Below are 20,917 nucleotides of genomic sequence, written 5' to 3' on the forward strand. Positions count from 1 at the left end.
GTTCTCACTATTCTCTCATAATTCATTTAAAAATATTTTAGTTTGGGTTGCTGTTATGGAATCTTACCATTTTCAAATAGCTGCTGAAGTTGCTGAAATAATTTGCAAAGTTTTAAATAAATGATATAACATTTGGTATCAGGCTTATTTTAAAGCCATGTCAACTCATTTAGTGGATTTATACTTAACAGAATAATGATATTATCATAGACTATTTTTTTCTGAAATACCATCCTTTCTACATTTAATCCCCAGTGTCAATATGCCATCAGCTTAGCGCTGTTGTTTGTAGGAACCGTCGGGTCCTGTGCCATCCTCGCAATCGTTGCAGGCACTGCATCAGCCCATCTCATTGAGGGTCTTTCTCTTTTTAGCTGAAACTCTATAAAGCATTATGTCCTTCTCCAGGCACTGGTCTCTCCTGATAATATGTCCAAAGTATGTGAGGTAAAGTCTCGCCATCCTCGCTTTTCTAAGGAGTATGCTATTCTGGTTGTACTTGGTCCAAGACAGATTTGCTCGGCCTGCTGGCAACCCATGGTATATTCAATATTCTTTGCCAACACCATAATTCAAAAACATCAGTTCTTCTTCAGTCTTCATTTATTGTCCAGTTTTCAAATGCAAATGAGGCAATTGAAAACACCATGGCTTGAGTCAGGTGCACCTCGATCCTCAAATTGACGTCTTTGTTTTTTTAACACTTCAAAGAAGTCTTTTGGAACAGATTTGCTCAATGCAATAACATGTTGTTTGATTTCTTGACTGCTGCTTCCATGGCTGTTGATTGTGGATCCAAGTAAAATGAAATCCTTGACAACTTCAATCTTTTCTCCATTTATCATGATGTGGCTTATTGATCCAGTTGTGAGGATTTTTTTCTTTATGTTGAGGTGTAATCCATACTGAAAGCTGTGGTCTTTGATCTTCATCAGTAAGTGCTTCAAGTCCTCTTCACTTTCAGCAAGCAAGGTTGTGTCATCTGCATATGGCAAGTTATTACTATGTCAAAAATAAGCATTTGGTACTTATTAAATACAGTATACTTAGGAAGGTTGTTATCTTTTCATTTGTTTAAGTCCTATCTGTACAACTAAATGTTAGACATTTCCTTTGCTCTGGGTCCTGTTTCTTCTATTATATTCTTCATGGCATCTGTACACTGTTGGTAGCCTACAAATGTCTGTTGATCATATCTGGATTCAGTATGAAGTAAATTAGAATGGTTTGGGGATGATTTGGCACCATTTTTATTCTGAATTTTCCCATATTTCTTCATTTGCCTGGTTTTGATCACAGGCCATCTTATGAAATATTTTCACTTGGTATTTAGAACAACCAGTAAGTCAAAGAATGAGCTCGACCTTACCCAGAGTTTCAGGAAGGCAGGAGAGTTGAGGGGGCAGTGAGCAGTTGTAGGACACCTTCCCTCAGGCCCCCTTGTTTCACCAGGTTGAGGCACGACTTGGGCTCCCTGAAAAGTCACGCAGATGCTTCCATATGCAGAAACCTCTTTAACTTTCTTTCATGGTTTTCTCATTTTATTTAATATTTTAAATTTTAATCAAAGCATTATTTGTATATGGTAAAGTGCACATAGGAACTCTGGTCGTACAATGGTTAAAGCCCTCAGCTGCCAACCAAAAATTTGGCAGTTTGAACTCACCAGCCGCTCTGCGGGAGAAAGATGTGGTAGTCTGCTTTTGTAAAGATTACAGCCTTGGAAATGCTGTGGGGCAGGTCTACTTGGTCCTATAGGGTCCCTATGAGTCACCGTTGACTCAAGAGCAATGGGTTTGGGGTTTTTTTTTTTTGGTATAAAGAGCACGTGTCTTCAGTGTACAGTTTGATCAGGAGCCACAAACTGAACAGCTGATGATGAAGAGATGATGAAGTAGCGGGTATTACTCTCAGTCCGCATGCCCCCTTCTTACTCCATCCCAGTCCCAATCATCCCAAGGGTAAACATCGCTTTTATTTGAATTTTAAGATTTAGTGCTTTGGCTCCAGTTTTGTTTTTCTTAATTTGTGTTTCAAATTAAATCTTATTAAACTTAATGTAATTCATAAGGTCATTTTTGATTATAATATAACAAACAGAAATTCGGGGAAATCCAGGATCAAAGAATTGCCAAAGAGGCCATATTAGCTAAAACTACTTTTAAGCTCGTAAGTTTGCTTGGCGGTATTACCCAATTTTTAAGAGCAACTAAGGCAATATGACTTCTTAAAAATTACATATTAAAATTTCTTTACAAATGAAATCATGATCATTTATCTTTTAAACACTCACCTAAACATAATTTTATTCATTTTAAGAGTCTAAAGATAAACAATTTAGAGTCTATCGATAGTTAACTCTTTCAAATGGGCTCTACTGAGCAAAAACTGTTTATTAATAAAATCATGTGACCTTTTTTTTAAATTGTGCTTTAGATGAAGGTTTATAGAGCAAATTACTTTCTCATTAAACAATTTATACACATATTGTTTTGTGACATTGGTTTCCACTCCCATGGCATGTCAACACTCTCCCTTCCCGACCTTGGGCTCTCCATTACCAGCTTTCCTGTCCCCTCCTGCTTTTTCATCCTTGCCCCTGGGCTGCTGTCCCCCTTTAGTCTCGTTTTGTTTTATGGGCCTGTCTAATCCTTGGCTGATGGGTGAACCTCAAGAGTGACTTCAGTACTGAGTTAAAAGGGTGCCTGGGGGCCGTACTCTTGGGGTTTCTCCAGTCTCTGTCAGACCAGTAAGTATGGTCTTTAAAATCATGCAACTTTTTATATTTTGTGTAATGCTACTTAATGGGGAATGTAAAAGCTACCTAAAGTCTGTATTTTCTAGTATTTAGGAAGACAAAATTTATTTTTTTGATAATGGTTTTTATGTATGTCTCGATTGTAACAGTAAAACAATGACAAAAATATAAACAATTCAAAGAAATATAAAAAAGGAGTGAAAAGTTGCCCTTATTTTATCTTCCTAATAATTATTGTAAAGATGTTGACCAATCTTCTTCATTTTTCTCCATTATTTTAAATGAATGGTTTATTTTGGAATAATTTCAGAATTACAGGAAAATTACAAAAACAATACAGAGTTCCCATACACCCCTTCCCCAGTTGCACTTACTATTAGCATCTTCAATTGCCATGATTATATTGTCACGACCAAGAAACCAACCCTGGGGCGTGGCTGTTAACTAAACTCCAGATTTTATTTAGATTTCATCAGTTTTTCTGCTAATGTGCTTTGTCTGTTCCATCCATCTAGGATAACACGTTGCATTTAGCATTTCTTTATTTAGTCATGATTTTGAATTAAAAAAAAAGCCACCCAAACCCATTGCTGTCAAGTGGATTCTGACTCATAGGGACCCTATAAGAGAGAGTAGAAGTTCCCCATAGGGTTTCCAAGGAGCAGCTGGTGGATTTGAACTGCCAACCTTTTGGTTAGCAGCCAAGCTCTTAACCACTGTGCTACCAGGGGCCCATTTTTTTTTTTTTAATATAGTAGACAGAAATTATCACCTCATAGGATAACACAGTATTTCTCTGAGGTAAACTTTTTTTAAATTCTTAAAAGTAAAAACATCAATACCATTTTTGAGTCCCATTTCTTGAAATCCAGAGTCTAACTCCTTTGCAAGGCAAGATGGGATGTCTGAAAAGAGTGTGGCATCCAAACTTTGCTTCACTGGAATTTTTGGTTCATCTGGGACGTACAAGGCTGTAAAACGAGTGTTGACAGTGTGCAATGTGAACTCAACCACCCAATTTGTATCAAAATTAGGCTTATTTGAGCTTCTTATCCAGTAAGGGTGTGTTCCTTCCTGGAACAGAAATAGCTGGCTTCTGTCATGGTAACCTTTGACCAGAATCTTTCCTGAATGCTATTTTTCCTTTTCCCTACATCACTAGTGGGGAACTCTTGTCAGTGTTGCAAGAGCTGGCTTCTGTTCAATTTTCAATAAAGTATTTAAAGTTGAAGATAATGACCTGGCAATGAAATATTTGAACACTGTTTTTGTTAAGCTTGAAGTTTTGGGAAACTGAACTGCTAGGAAATTAATCAGTCAGTATGGCCCAAAGTGATATTGGGTCTCTTTCATGGCTTCAACAAATTTTTAATGAGCACCTACTGGATTCTAGACATTTTTCTTATTGTTCGGTATTCATCAAAGGACAAAAAAAAAATAAAAATGTCCTGCCCATTCAGAGACTACAGTGTATTTTAGTGAGGTAGGGAGACGCTATGAGTCAGAATCGACTTGAGGGCAACGAGTGTGTGTGGTGTGAGAACCCAGTGGTGTGAGAGAGACGCAGAAAATAAACAATAAACATAATTTAAAAGTAAACTGGTAAATAATTTGAAAAAGTGTAATGTTAGGACAGAGTTAAGACTACCAGGAGCATGAAGAGTGAGAAACGGAGAAGGACATGGATTTCAATTTTAAATAGGGTGGCAGTTAAGCCTATCTATTCCTTGAATGGATGATAATTATACTTTCAGCTGCTTTCTTTAATTTGCATACATGGGTAGGTAGATAAAAAACAAATTCATAATGTTGGAGAATGTATTGTTCTTATTAATAATTCCCTGTGAGAGGGTAATACAGTATTAATGTTTAATTAGTCTTCTCACAACTCAACTTGTACTTAAAAGAACTGCACTGAGAGTTGGATTTTTGTTGTCATGAAATTTTCTTTCAAAGGGCATTCTCATTTCTGAAGAGTTAAAGAAGAAACAGGGTTTCCATCAAAATAAATTTAACCCCTCTGCATAAAGACCTGTATCACACACAGGGAAGAGGAGAGAGAAACGAACAGTTGTCAGGCTCAGTACCAGCCCTGTGTTAGACCCTGTGGATTTATAATTTTACCTACCCTCTCAACAATCCTTTTAGCTTGGTATTATTATTTCCATTTTAGCTGAGAATTTTGAGGACCAGACATAGTTGGTGCCTGTTCTCAACATGTTAAAAATTTAATTGGAGAAATTAAACAATATTGTACAAATTCATAGATTTTTAGACCCTGGTGGCACAGTGATTACGAGCTCGGCTGCTAACCAAAAGGTTGGCAGTTTGAATCCACCAGTGGTTCCTTGGAAACCGTGTGGGGTATTCGTACTCTGTTCTACAGAGTTGCTAGGAGTTGGAATTGACTCTGCTGAAACTGGGTGTTTTTTTTTTTGCTTTATACAAATTTTATTAACAATCAAATAACATTTCCATAACTCCCAACATTTTACAAAAACTAAACCCGTTGCCTTGGAGTTGATTCCAACTCATAGCGACCCTATAGGACAGAGGAGAACTGCCCCATAGGGTTTCCAAGGAGCGACTGGCGTATTTGAACTGCTGACCTTTTGGCTAGTAGCCATAGCTCTTAACCACTGCTTCACCAGGGCTGTAAATTATGACTTCGATTGACGCTCACAAGAACCCTATGAAGTAGCTATTGTTATTTCCATTATACAAATAAGAAAATTATTTTGAAATAAAGTGGCAATCTCATGGTTACACAGCTAATTGATGGAAAAACTAAGGTTTGAATTCATTATCCATTGACTATAAACGGTGATTTTTTTTTTTTCAATTATGCAACTTGTACATGCTTAATTTTCAAGTTAGACCTGATTTGAGAAAAAGTAGTGGGTCATGGACAGGTTCACGGTAATATTATATATAATTATTATTTCCAGTGAGTGGGACATCAAGTTATGGCATCACAGAATGTTAGTGGAGATCACAGACTGAAAGATTACCTAGACCATGGCTGAGAAGAGCTGAGCTAGATTTTGAAGAATGAGACCAATTTGGGTAAGAGATTACAGGAACAGCAGTGTAACAGGAAGTGGAAAAATGCATGAAGTGGCCTTGTGTTAGCAGGCGGTAGAACATGCAAACACCTTTACGTTATCCCTTTAAATTTCTAGATTCACGGATTTTGGCAAGTGCTGTTCGGTTGGAGAGTTTTTCTCAGGGCAGACTTTCCCCTCCTCCTTTTCCTCTTCTTCCCTCTTACAACTGGGCTGAGATAGACAGGGGTTGCATCTGGCAGTAGCAATGAAGCCTCTTGTGTTAGCGCCCAGCCTTTTTCTCTTTTCCCATCTGCTGCACTAAAGTGTCTTCTGGGATTACAGAGTAAGGATTTTAGGGAAATATTACACAACCATTTACTTTAAAAAATGTTATGGAGTATTACAGTTACATGAATGACACTTCAAAAACTTACTAAGGATTATCTGTTATGGAAAATATGTTCTATATATCCATAGGCTCAAAGCTTTATTGTTTGAAGGTCCACAAATCATGGCAATAGTTTTATTTTGTGGAACCACTTCACCCTAAAGAGTTAATTTAATTTGATTTAACGTGTACCACAAAGTTCAATGTAAGGATTGAGGGAATGAGATTTTAAGAATTGTTTGAATAAGTTGAACGCTGTTATGATGTCTATTTTCTTTCCTAAATTGTTCCACGAATAAATATTTTTAAGCCAGAATCTATGAAAATTCCTAAATGATGATCCTTAGTGTTAAGTGACTCATAGACGAGGGAGGGAGGCAGTTATATAAACATTTACTGTGTGTTGTGAAATGTATTGGGATAGATGTATGTACAAAGCGTAATGGTTTGAATATTTAGCTAGGGGGCACTGGAAAGAAGTGATAATCTGAGCCCTGAAGGATGAATTGAGCTCCACCAGGTGGAAAGGTGAAGCGTATTTAGCCAGAAGGAATGCAAAATACAAAGTTCTCAAAGCTTAAAGGACATCTCTTGTTCTGAAGTGAGTTTGAATATAATTGGGGGAGGGTGTGTGTGTGGGTAGAGTGTGTGAGTCTTTGAAGGTAGGCAGGAACCAGTGCTTGAAGGATTTTTATTTATTTATTTTTTTTGCACAAGGGAAACCCATTGAAAGGATTATAGACACTAGAATGAGGCAATCCCATTTGGGTTTTAGGAAGATAATCGTGGGGAAAATACAAATAATGGGCTAGGAACTGTAAAAAGGAGATGGACACCTAGCAGCCTAATGTAATTGTCAAGAACAGTGGAGGTAAAGATCAGAGCTTAGGTCCTCATCTCAACATACTCTGTCCATCTGTCTGCCTCTCCCCTCTCTCCCCTTCCAAAATATTTCTTTTTCCCCATGCATGTTGTTATCCCTCTTAGATTTCCAGTTGCCGCTCAGTCAGTTCTAACTAGTGAAGACCCCATTTGTGTCAGAGTGGAACCACTCCTTTCGGACCTTTCAGAAGCAGATACCCAGGCCCTTGTTTTGAGGCACTTCTGGGTGGGTTTGAACCACCAACTTCCCAGTTAGTAGTTGAGTGCTCAACGGTTTGTGCCATCCAGGGACATATATACTGATATGCTGTTAATTTTGTCTGGAATGTTCTTCTCTCCCTTCTGCCTTCTAATTCTAGTTCAGGTGTCAACTTGCAGGGAAGCCTTCCTGATTAGATCAAATGTCTTGTCTAGACTGGCACTCTATCTTTTCCACTGTTGCCATTTTAATTCTTTGTTTTGAGATAGTTGACTAACATCTGTTTCTCCTTCTCATTTACAAGCACTGTGGGAGAGGGATTGTGTCTGCCTTGGTTGGTATCCCTAGCGCAACATTTCATATAAAGCACATTTGTTGAACGAGATGAATGACGGATGGATCTAAATAGAACAAATTTTTTAAAAAATTCAAATCATTAGAGCTCAGTTATTAGTTGAATTTCAGTATCGAGGAGGAAGAAATTTGGCATGGTTTTAAGGCTCTGGAGCCCTGGTGGCGCAGTAGTTAAGAGCTTGGCTGTTAACCAAATGGTGGCAGTTCGAATCCACCAGCCTCTGCTTGGAAACCCTGTGGGACAGTTCTACTCTGTCCTATAGGGTGGAGATGAGTCAGAATCGACTCAACGGCAACGGGTTTGGGTTTTTACGTTTAAGGCTCTAATTTGGGCAACTTATAGTTATACTTCAGCTAAGACAAAATACAGAAGGAGGGGAAGAGTGGTGTATGTAGGGACACACAGAATTAGATTTGGGACTTGTTGAGTTTGAGATATCATCATGGCAATAAGATAGATATGTCCAAGAGGAAGTTCCATATGTAACAGCCAATTGTATGATTTATTTGTAGCTTTCTATAAACATTTAGGTGTACTTTTATTTTGCCTTTACCTTTCCTTGTCTCCAGGCAGCTTTGCATGGGGTGTCATGAAGCTAATGTTCTTCAATAAAGTTATTGATATTCACAAGTGCTTTCTGAGTATATACTATTAATAAATAGAAAGCTTCTAAAATAGTGCAACAAAGTCATGGCAAAAAAAAAAAAAAAAAACCCTATCCCTTGAAAATGATGTCTCAATATAAAATTAACAGTTTTAAATTAAAGTATTTGGTTAATGTTGCCGTTGTTAGGTGCCGTCGAGTTGGTTTCAACTCATAGCAACCCTGTGTACAACAGGACGAAACACTGCCCGGTCCTGCTCTATCCTCATGATCGTGGCTATGCCTGGGCCCATTGCAGCCACTGTGTCAGTCTGTCCCATTGTGGGTCTTCCTCATTTTAGCTGACACTCTACTTTCCCAAGCATGATGTCCTTCTCCAGGGACTGATCCTATTAATAGTGAAGTGAAGCAAAATTAAGTGAAGATGACACTCTTGTTACTGTTTGTATCTATGAAGCTACGCAAAAGGATATCATTTTATATCTTGTACATTTTCTTAGGTACAGAGCATGACTAATATATTATGGCAGGATACATGAGAATGTCCAATTAATGCTTAAGAATTTTTCTCTATGCCTACACCTACACACACACACACACACACACAAAGTCTATAGGACATTTGCATTTCAAAGTTGTTTATTCATATGGGCTATAGTTATTGCTATTTATGTTATCATCATCTAATCTCTGACTCCACCCAGAAAAAACCTAGCGTGCTTTTCCTACTTCCTCATTGCTGTTGTAGTGCTACCATCTTTCTGAATTCCCCAGAATTGAAAACTCATTTTTATTATTACTTTTGAGCTCTCTTTTAGACATATATATTCATCAGTCACAAACTTTTGGATGTTTCTTCACAATTTATCCTTGGGTAATTCAACTCTATTTGGGATCAAACCATTCTTATATTGAGTACCAGCCAAGAGCTGAGATCTTTGCTTCCATTCTTGCCCCGCTGCAACTCGTTCTACACACAGACAGGTATACAATCTTCCTCACAACATACATCGCCAGGCCCCTCTTGAGATCAAGAATCCCTATTTTATTTGTTTTTCTATTTCCTAGTACAGGTATTCTCTGGTTTTCAGAATTGGCTGTACCCCACTTCACTTTTACAAAAGGCCTACGTTAGTACCTGTGTTCGCTAACCGAAAGAAATCTGAAGAGGATTTTTACTTTTATGAAACAAGCTGCAAGGCAGAAATAGCGTTCCGAGTTTGTTTGCAGCGAGCCTTTAAAGAGGCAGTGCTCACTCGGAGCATTGAGAGTGGCCTCACCAAGCTCCTTCCTTGGAAACTACGCTGAACATTTCTGCTTTTGCTCTATGTTACTGTTATTTTAGGTTTTATGGGTTATTTGGTATGATTTGGTAGATTATTTTTTGGATCTAGGAATGCTCAGAAAAATTTCCCATGTAAATTAAAGGTAATTGCATCTTCGCTTTATACCATTTCAGCTTATGAAAGTTTCATAGGAACTCTACTTTTGGATAGCAGGGGGTGGGGGTTGAGGGGTTGGGAGGGAACCTGTAGGCCATATACATGCGTCTCAATCTAGCTGTCTAGAAATTCATTTAAAACTCCAGCCCTCAACTTTTATTGCTTCCATTTGAAACCACTCAAGGCAACCTGCTTATCAAAGATCAAATAAAACTTTTTAAGCCTGGTGGCATAGTGGTTAAGCGCTAGGGCTGCTAACCAAAACGTTGGTAGTTCGAATCCACCTGGCGCTCCTTGGAAACTCTATGGCGCAGTCCTACTCTGTTCTGTAGGATCACTATGACTTGGAAATGCTTATCCTAACTCTAGGCTTTCCCCATTCTTTTCATAAATCTACATCTAACATTTAGTCAATGTTATGGATTGAGTAGTGTCCCCCAGAAATGTGTGTCAACTTGGCTAGACCACGTTTCTGAGTATAGTGTTATTGTGCACCATTTTGTCATCTGATGTGATTTTCCTATGTGTTATAAATCCTACCTCTATGATATTAATAAGGCAGAATTAAAGGCAGTTATGTTAATGAGACAGGACTCAATCTACAAGAATAGGTTGCATTTTGAGTCAAACTCTTTTGAGATATAAAACAGAGAAGTGAGCAGAGAGATAAGGAACCTCCTACCACCAGGAATGAAGAACTAGGAGGGGAGTATAGTATGTCTTTTGGACCCGGGGTCCTTGTGCTGAGAAGCTCCTAGACCAGGGGAAGATTGATGACAAGGACCTTCCCCTAGACCTGACAGAAAGGGAAAGCCTTCCCCTGAAGCTGGCAACCTGAATTTGCATTTCTAGCCTGCTAGATGATGACAGAATAAATTTTTCTTTATTAAAGCCATCCACTTGAGCTATTTCTGTTATGGTAGCAGTATAACTAAGACAGTCAATATTTAGATCTTTAAGTGGTTTCTCCTAATTAAACCTATCAAGAAGCTTTCATTTATTCAAAACCAGTTCAACAAAAATCAAACTCCTACGATGTGTCATGACTTCCACATACCAAATGATAAAGCATACAGAAATAAAAGTCATTGTCTTCAAAGAAAACCCAGTCTTCGGAAATATGTGGTGTAATAAGTTAGGTGACAGAAGTAAGAACAAAGATATAAGGAAAATACAGGAAGGACATCTCATCCAGACTGAAGCACTTGAAAGAACCTTCACGGATGAGATGAGTGAGAACACTAAGAATCAGTAACTCATTGCCATCAAGTTGATTTTAACTCATAGCGACCCTATAGGACAGAGTAGAACTGCTCAAAGTGTGTCTTCTGAGGCTATAAGTCTTGACAGATGCAGATTGCTACATCTTTCTGCCTCAGAGTGGCTGGTGGGTTCAAACCTCCCACCTTTAGGTTAGTAGCCAAGTGCTTAACCACTTCACCCCCAGGCTCTACTATGAGAACCTGTATGTGCAGGTGATGTGGTTAGGGTAAACGTAATGGATAATCTCTGTGTTTTATGTTTTTCACTGGAGCCATGCATAACCCACAATAATTGCATGATCTATGATAATTAGATTTACCTTTCTTGAAAGTGTGTAATGAACCAGATTCCAATTTGTATTGTTGCAAATAGACAAAAAATACAAAAGGTACGCACCATCTCAAATTTCCACATCTCCACTTCTGATTAAGAAGTATTTGGCTTTTACACTTCAACAGGTGATGACTTTTCAAACTAAAAATAAGTTTTCTGTATGGAAAATAGGAGCCCTTGTGGAGCAGTGGTTAAGAACTTGGCTGCTAACCAAAAGGCTGGCAGTTCAAACCCACCAGCCGCTCCTTGGAAACCCTATGGGGCAATTCTGCTCTGTCCTATGGAGTCAGTATGAGTTGGAATAGACTTGATGGCAACAGGTTTGCTTTTGGTTTACTCTAATTGCAAAATGTGTTGAATTTTCTTATGCCAAATATTGAAGAATAGCAAATTAATGTTGCCATCAAAATTCTTATTTGGGGAGTTCTCTTTTGCAAATTATTTTTATCATCTATTTAATGTTTTGTTTTTAAGAACTATTTTTAACAAAAATCAGTATCATGAGTAAAATTCTTAAACTGTAAAAATATATGTTACTAAGACTAAATGGAGCCCTGGTTATGCAGTGCTTAAGAGCTCAGGCAGCTAATCAAAATGTTGGCCATTTGAATCCACCAGCCACTCCTTGGAAATCCTATAGTCTTCAGAAATATATTCAGAAATTCAAACTCAGGAAGATCTTAATGTATGCTATCACTTTGCTTAGTTAAAAAAATAAGCTATTCTCAACCTCTTGTATAATTCCCTTCAACTGTAGTGGAAGGAAAGATGTGTGAATGACAAAGAAAGCCAAACACAATGAATGAATATTTTTGCAAATGTCGTAAATATTGTGCTTCTTACATTAGACTATACATTTTTAAAATGCTTATGGTTGGATAGCTATGCTGTTGGAAGATCTTAAAATATAATGTTACCTTGATTTGATCTACACTTTTTGGAGTAGCTCTTTGGCTGAGCAAATATCTGTAATCTAAGGTCAGCTCTATGTTGAATGAGAATGAGATTCTTCAAAGAATGAATCAGAGGAAAATTGATAATAAATATCAAATTTCTTAAAAGGAGGAGTTGAAATGTGAAGAAGTAGATAACGCTGACGAGACCTAAGCAGCATTTAAGGAGTGATTGGAAAGTCCTGTTCTTATTTCTGACAGAAACTCTGGAAAGTCCAGTGGCTTTCTCTTGAATGCCTGGGGTAAGGGTAATGAATAGCGCAAGCTTGACTGAGTATGATCCAAACCCTATTGCTGAATTTTCATTTTGATATACCATTTTCTTTTCTGAAGAGCAATTTGGGGGTGTTGTTTTCTCTCCCTAGCACATTTTCTTTCAAACATTAGTTATTTCTGCTACTATATGATATGGTGTAGTGGTTAAGAGCTTGGCTGCTAACCAAAAGGTCCGCAGTTTGAATCTACCAGCCTCTTCTTCGAAACCCTACAGGGTAGTTCTAGTCTGTCCTGTAGGGTCGCTATGAATCGGAATCAACTCGACAGTAACAGATTTGGTTTTTGTTTTTATGATAGAGTAGACCAATGTTCTTCCATGTGTAGTTTCCAGCCATCCTTCAATCGAACTGCAGAGATTAAAATTCAGATATTTTCAAATCAGCTTGGTAGTGACGAATCATCACTCATTAGGTAAACCTTTTTCAGTTTAAAAAGACAACTACCAAGGAACACCTACAGGAGTTTTGGGGGAACAGGGAAAGAGTTAATTGAAATAGTAAACAATGTGCTCTAGTGGTGGTGTAATGGATTAGTACTGGGCTGCTAACCAAAAGAACAGCAGTTCAAACCTGCCGGCCAGCTCTGTGGGAGAAAGATATTGCAGTCTGCTTCCGAAAAGATTCCCAAACCAAACCAAACCCACTGCTGTCCTGTCGATTTTGACTCATATCGACCCCGTAGGGTTTCCAAGGCTGTAAACCTCTGCCACATCTTTCTCCTGCAGAGAGGCTGGTGGTTTCAAACAGCTGACTTTTCAGTGAGCAGTTGATTGCTTTAACCACTGTGCCACCAGGGCTCCTTTTCTGGATTTACAGCCTTAGAAGCCTTATGGGGCGGTTCTGCTCTGTCTTATAAGGGTCACTATGAGTCAGACTCCACTCACCAGCAATGGGTTTCGTTTTTGGTTTAGTGTTTATTTGGTGTCTTTATCAGCTTTGGTGATACTCATGCCTTCTCGGCCTGCTTCCATTATGTTTTCCCAGTTTATTTGGCTTGATAATATTAAAAACAGTAATGGTAACACTTCAACTATTAGCAATAATGACCAAAATTTATCTTGCAATTATTACGTATCAGATCTGAGTTAGAATCGACTCAACAGCAATGTGCATTGTTTTGTCTTTTTATTTATTTGGTATAGTGTTAAATATTTCATATGTATTATCGCATTTACTCTTTATATATAGGTAAATGGTAACAAAGGAAAAATGGAAAGTCTGTAAAATGGACTCTGAATTTCATCAGCTTCATGTGCTCTGATTAACTTTTTTATCCCTCGCAGAATTTGTTATGGTGCCTTGCGAATAGTAGTTGCTTAGTAAGTGTTCATTGAACAAATAGGAACACATTTTAGAAACAATAGTTTAATATGTCTAATCTAGATACTATGCACTTGGCACCTTAGCTTCTTTGTATATTTTGATATTGTTTTCTTACAAGCTGTCCTTATTCACAACTCTTCTGTCTGTTAGGATTCTTTTCCTCATTTGGTGCTCTGGCAAGAGCACTTCTGAATCCTACCTTCCCTATAGCACAGATGCTGTCTGTGGCCGTTCCCTGTGGCTACTGCCGTCTCATAAGGTCAGTAAGGGAATCCACAATGCGAACGACATGTTAGAAAAGTTTCATGGCCATAAAGAAATTGCCGGTTTTTAATGTTATATTTCCATCTTTAAATACCAAGGGAAATTTAACAGATTTTCTTACGTGATCACTCCTTTAAAAGTAGTCTCTTTAAGCCTATGCATTTGCACAGCCTCAGAATATCATTTAGTTACGACTTCTATCATTGCAAGCTTTAAATATTAGTCATATTTCAGTAAACATTAGTCATACTTCAGTGAATTCCTTTGTTCAGTTGGGAGTTTACTACTGTGTCAGTATCTTAAAACATGTTCATTGAGAAACACTTTTTGAAGTATTACATTAAATGTGAACAAAATACTTCTAGACAATAAACAATCTAAATTTTTGTTTAATTTAAAGCATGCCAGCTTAGCTTTATATTTCATTATTTTTCACAGATATTTACACCTTTTTTCTTCCTTCAGATCCAGAAGAAGGTGTACTTACTTTGTTTTACCTGAAGGCATTTGTCTTTATTGAATGCAATTGTTATTTCCTCTCTGGAATAGTCTTTGAAATATTCTACACGTAAAATGTGATGTGAGTTAGCGATGATTCCCAGAAGCTGTACTGATTATGCAGGCTCACGGAAATTTTCCATGTTCTTTTTAAAAGATGTTCTGTCTCTCTTTCTCTCTTTGGTACAAAATACTTTACTGAAAGGTCTGACTTTGGTTCCAGAGTAAAAGAGGGTTGGTTTAAATTTTGCATCTGTCACTCTGTAGCTCTGCGACCCTGAACAAGTTATTTACCTTTTATAAGTCTTAGTTCCCAGTGGAGCCCTGGTGGCGTAGTGGTTAAGAGCTTGGCTGTTAGCCAGAGGGTTGGCAGTTTGAATCTACCAGCTGCTCCTTGGAAACCCTGTAGGGCAGTTCTACTCTGTCCTATAGAATCCCTATGAGTCAGAATCAACTCTATGGCAACGGGCTTGGCTCGGGTTTCCAATACCAAATATTTATAAATTGTGTGAGGATAAAATGAGATAATGCATACTAAGCCTTAGTCCATTGTCTGGATTTACATCTGCTCGCTAAATGTTAGCAATTATTTTTATTCTCAGTACTGTTTGCAGTAGTATTTTCAGTAGTGGTGAATCATTATTTAATGCTAGAAATTTTTTAAACAGAAGATTATTTTAAAATTATCTGATAGTTTAATAATTGTCCCATGTACTTGATAGACTTAAAAATAAATGACTAAACTTGCTTTCTATACATGTGTAACATTTTAAATCAAATTAGGTTAAACCGTAAGGTGCCCTGGTGGCACAGTGGTTAAAGTGCTCGGCTGCTAACTGAAAGGTCGGTGGTTCGAAACCACCAGCTGCTCCACCGGGGAAAAGATGTGGCAGTCTGCTCTGTAAAAATTACAACGTTGGAAACCCTGTGGGCAGTTCTACTCTGTCCTATAGGGTCACTATGAGTCAGAATCGCCTCGATGGCAACGAGTGTAGGTTAAACTGTAAGATGACATACTTACTGTTTTACAATAGCATATGGAGTTATTCTTAAAGTATGATGAATTTCAAGTTCATCGTATATTAACGTTTGTGGATACATGTCATAAAGAAACTTTAAGAACCATATCATGCAAGTATTTTCAAAAGTATAATTAATGCAGTGTTTCAGGAAGAATTGGTATATGGACATCTTAGTTCCCTTATTATTTATACTCAAGTAACTAAAATATTTTTGCTTTTTAGTCACTCAAGACTGCTTGCAACTGATTGCTGATAATGACACTCCTACTATACGGAAAGGTAAGAAAATGGCCCCAGTCCTTACCCACAGAGGACTCAGTCCAAATACTTGTAAGTATCAAGTCTAAAGACTACATTTGTACTACATTTAAAATCAACTCTCTGCCTCAAAATTTCTTATAATCAAATAGAAATTAGTAAACTTAAATGTATTCAGAATGCTTAGGGAATAAATATTTAGGCTAAAATAATATCCCCATGATCAGAATTCCTGTAGTGATACCATATTACATTTAGAAATTTTCAAATAACTAGAACATGATAAACCACAATACGAAACCCAATTTCATTTTTAATTATTTAAAAATCATTCTGGCTTCTATGGTGACTCAGGATCATCTTCACAAATATTAATTCTTTCATTACATTAAGGAAACCCTGGTGGCGCAGAGATGGCATAGTGGCTAAGTGCTACGGCAGCTAACCAAGAGGTTGGCAGTTCTGATCCGCCAGGCGCTTCTTGGAAACTCTATGGGGCTGTTCTACTCTGTCCTATAGGGTCGCTGTGAGTCGGGATTGACTCGATGGCAGTGGGTATTATATTAAGTTTTAGAAATGTAGAATTGTATGGAAATGTCAATTTATTTCTTTATAATGTCAAACTACTTCTGTATAATTTACCATTTTTCTCACAGAGAGAATGTTTGAAATTGCTTCGACTATCTGAAGTTTTTGTTAGCTTGGATTCTAGACAGCAGTTTTCTAAATGGCCCAAAACCAGGCCCACGGAGAATAACATTAGCATCATCTCCCAAAACGTTTCACGCAGAATGTTAATCCAGAGAAATGGCCCCTGAAGTAGCCTTTTATTGTCAAACAAGTTGGAAACACAATATCCTATGCATTTTTAAGTGTCATAAGGCATATTACATATTGTTGAATCAGAGAAGTCCTACTGTAAAAAAAAAAAAAAAAAAAACAACTTGTTTAACTTTATTTTATCCAGCTTTTTGCAAATTCATTGGACCGTGCCTCTGTAACAGCTATCAACATCATCTTGGAAGCAAGATACTCTTTGAAATGGCTGCTTGCTGGCAGCTACTGCTTATACAAGACAGCTAACAAAAACCTCCTAGGAAAAGACCAATTCGTTGATTCACTCACACATTGATTTGTTCATGTATGTTACGTATGTTGGTTTGGAACGTACAGTTTTCCTGTTACTGTGTAGGCACTGGGGGATAGCAGTGAATAAGAGAAGCATATTTCCCTACTTTCAATAAGCACACCTTCTGATGAAGGGAAAACAGGAGGAAAAAAATCCCGCAAATGGACATGTAAAATACAGAATGGAAGATAGTGATAGATGCTAGAGAAAAATTAAGCAGGGAGGAGAGGAAGGAATTTCTGTGTCGTGAACCACATAGTGGGTTCAGGAGTATCAGGAGGTTAAGCTAGGGAGCCAAGAATGGGGAGACAAGAACCAGTAGAAGGAATGAATTTGAATCAGCCTTTGTAATGGTAACCCTCGGGTGCTCTTTTGCGCCTGTGTTTCCCAAGTCTTAAGTTGGGTTTCTCTGTCTGACTTTAATTATCCTAAATGCAACACATGTACTAAATTATTTGAAAATCTATCTTATTTATCACTGCATTTTCTAAAAACACATGTTTGCCACTTTTAATAGACAGCAAATTGTTTCCCGAGAGTTCAAACAAAGCCGCAAGAATACCCTAAGGACAAAAGATGAAATAACACAAAACAAAATTTATTTGGAAAAGGTTTGCATTACACATTTGGCAAAAAGGAAAGAAAAAAATGGAGTAAATCACAGAAACAGATAGAGCTGCTGCTTCTTCGTGAGTGAGACCTGTACACAGCGTTATTACCTTCTTTGAGTAGTGCCTGCATTGTGCTGATTCCGGAGGTCTTACCTGAGGCACTTTGATCCTTTGGACCCATGGATTGTCTTTGTGATATCAGCACCCCCCAGGAAACAGTGTATAAATGCTGAGCATGGGCATTTTAGGAAACCCTGGCGGCATAGTGATTAAGAGCTAAGGCTTCTAACCAAAAGGTCGGCAGTTCGAACCCACCAGGTGCTCCTTGGAAACTCTATAGGGCAGTTCTACTCTGTACTATAGGGTCACTATGAGTCAGAATTAACTTTACAGCAACAGGTTTCATTTTTATATAGACTGTAAGAGTTCCTTTATGCAAACATAAATACGTTATAGTTCTGATTTCCTTCCTTCTTATACTAGATAAAAATACCACACATGTGGTACACACAATTTGAAAGTAAGATTATAGATTATAGCTTACTTTCTTAACAACGCATATTGCAGGTATTTCGATGTCTGTACATGGCATCCTCATGATTTTAAATAGCTGCAGAATATTCCACTGTATGGATTTACCATAATTTATTTAACTAACCCCCATCAGTAGACTTGCAGGTGACAATCTTTTGCTACGGCAGGGCCGCTGAGAATAATTCTGTGCATTCTTTATTTCACATATGTCAGCCTATCTGTGGTATCAACAGCCAGAAGATGAATTTTGACAGATATTGCCACGTGGCCTGTATAAACCCAAATACACTAAACCTGTTGCCATTGAGTCCATTAAAAAAAAAACAAAAAACAAAAAACCAAGCCCGTTGTGGTCAAGTCGATTCCAACTCATAGCAACCCTATAGGTCAGAGTAGAACTGCCCCATAGAGTTTCCAAGGAGCGCCTGGTGGATTTAAACTGCTGACCTTTTGGTTAGCAGCCATAGCACTTAACCACTGCGCCACCAGGGTTTCCCATTGAGCCCATAGGGGTTCTAAAACTTTGTACAGTCACTGACAGTGTAAAAGAAGGACCGTGTACGGCTTTGTCAGCAATCAGTGTTGTCAAAATTTGGGGTTTTATCCAATCTGGTAGGTTAAAAATAGTATCTCATTATAACTTAATTTACTTTTCTTTTAATATGAAATTTATTGACTATCTTTTCATGTGTTTTAAGAATCATTTGTATTTCTGTGAACTGTTTTTACATTCTCCCAATTTTTCTTTTCTATATTTCATTTTCTCTGAGCTGTCTTTAGGTCTGTTCACATCTTTTCTCATTTTCTAATTAGGTTATTGGTCTTTTTCACATTGATTTCTGTGAGATCTTTATATGTTAAGGACATTAGTTCTTTGTTTTATAAATTGCAAATATTTTCTCCCATATCGTCAGTTGTCTTTTCAATTTTGTTTAAGATTTTTTTTTAAAACTCAGATTTATCAGTATCTTTTTATGGTTTCTGGATTTTAAGTTGTGGTTAGAAAGGTCTTCAGTACTGTGAAGTTATAAAGGAATGCTCCCAAGTTTCTTCTGAAATTTTATGGTTATTTAAGTATTTTATCTGGCCCTCTCATATCACTGTGGCCAAGGGCAGGTTGCTCAGTGTCTCTGCTGATGGAATGGGGGTAACCTCAGGCCCACCTTCCCAGAGTTGTTGGGAAAATATTGGGAGATATGGCCAGTCAAAGCCAATAAATAGTGACCTAATAAAAAAAAGGAAGAGCCCTAGTGGTGCAGTGGTTAAGAACACAGGCTGCTAACTGAAATGTCAGCAGTTCAAATCCACCATCCATTCCTTGGAAACTCTATTCTGGCATAAAATGTGAGCTATAGAATCAACTTACTTCTTTTTCCAGAGGCCTACCCGTTACCCCAACATGTATATCCAATGGACCGTTTTCCCCTCCACTGCTTGGAGAGGCTACCTTTAACATATGTTAAACTTCTGTATTTATTTGTGTCAGTTTCTTACTTTTCTTCTGTTACATTGATTTGTCTCTTTAATCATATACCCAAAGCATGCCATTTTAGTTATTAAGACTTTACAACATTTTATTATCTGGTAAGCCTTATTTCCCCCCTTCTTTTTTTCATTTCCATGGTTTTCCTGAGTTTTACTGTTTGTTTATTTTTCCCTTTAGGAACTGTAGAATCAACTTGTCTAGTTAAAAAAAAAAAAACTTCTGGGAATCTCACTGGATTCCTGCTATATTTATAAATTCACGTAAAATATCCTCATGATATTGTGTTCCAATTCAATTCAATTCAAAAGCACATGATATATATTTTTACATGTTCAATCTTCTTTTCTGTCTTTTAGTGTGTATTGAAATTTTCTTCATAAAGGTCTTCCATATTTTTTATTAATTTTAATATGAAGTATTTTATCATTTCTGGTACTGTAATAAACAAAGATAACTTTTTTCATCGGATCTTCTGGCTGGTTATTGTTCTTCTATGTAAAATTCTTCAATTCCATGGTGTGTCTTCTCAGTATTAAAGTTGAAAAACTTTCTCTCTCTTGGTTTGTATTTGCCTAATATGTTTTGCCCAACATTTTATTTTTAACCTCCCTGAAATGATTCCTTTTAAGGAATTTACATCTATATGGCGTATTGTTGGGCTTTGATTTTGATCTTATCTTAAAATCATTTTCGTTTATTGCATGATTTAATCGCATTTACATTTATTTACTTCAGAGATATGATTGACCTATATTCTATCATATAATGTGCTCTGTTTTACACTTTACTGACATTCGTTCCCTTTTACATTTTTAAAGAAGTGGCTTACTGTACAGACTGTACTTTGCTTTCTATGTGTGTGCATAGCTCCAATATTTGCCTTTATAGTTAAAGCCTCAGACAGTATCTCTTCACTCCCTTCTTGGTCTATGATAAAATTCGTGTTATTCTTCTCTCTTCTCATTATCCTTCCTCTCTCCTACCTTCTAATCTTTAAAAAAATTTTTTTGTTGTACTTTAGATGAAGGTTGACAGAACAAACTAGTTTCTCATCAAACAGCACACACATTACTGTATGACATTGGTTGGCAACCCCATGACCTGTCAACACTGTCCCTTCTCGACCTTGGGTTCCCCATTGTCAGCTTTCCTGTCCCGTCCTGCCTTCTAGTCCTTGCCCCTGGGCTGGTACGCCCCTTTAGTCTTGTTTTGTTCCATGGGCCTGTCCAATCTTTGACTGAAGGGTGAACCTCAGGAGTGACTCCATTACTGAGCTGAAAGGGTGTCCAGGGG

General features: G+C 37.5%; 1 protein-coding gene across 1 annotated transcript in view; it reads left to right on the forward strand.

The window, feature by feature from the left end:
* Positions 1 to 20,917, forward strand: part of TNFSF13B (TNF superfamily member 13b) — a 35,558-nt gene that overhangs the window by 4,761 nt on the left and 9,880 nt on the right. The window contains exon 3 of the mRNA XM_049867605.1: positions 15,829 to 15,885. Coding sequence (XP_049723562.1) covers positions 15,829 to 15,885 — 57 coding nt within the window. The remainder of the gene's footprint in view (positions 1 to 15,828; positions 15,886 to 20,917) is intronic.

The sequence above is a fragment of the Elephas maximus genome, chromosome 23 (assembly GCF_024166365.1).
Source record: "Elephas maximus indicus isolate mEleMax1 chromosome 23, mEleMax1 primary haplotype, whole genome shotgun sequence".
In the NCBI taxonomy this organism is placed as follows: Eukaryota; Metazoa; Chordata; class Mammalia; order Proboscidea; family Elephantidae; genus Elephas; species Elephas maximus.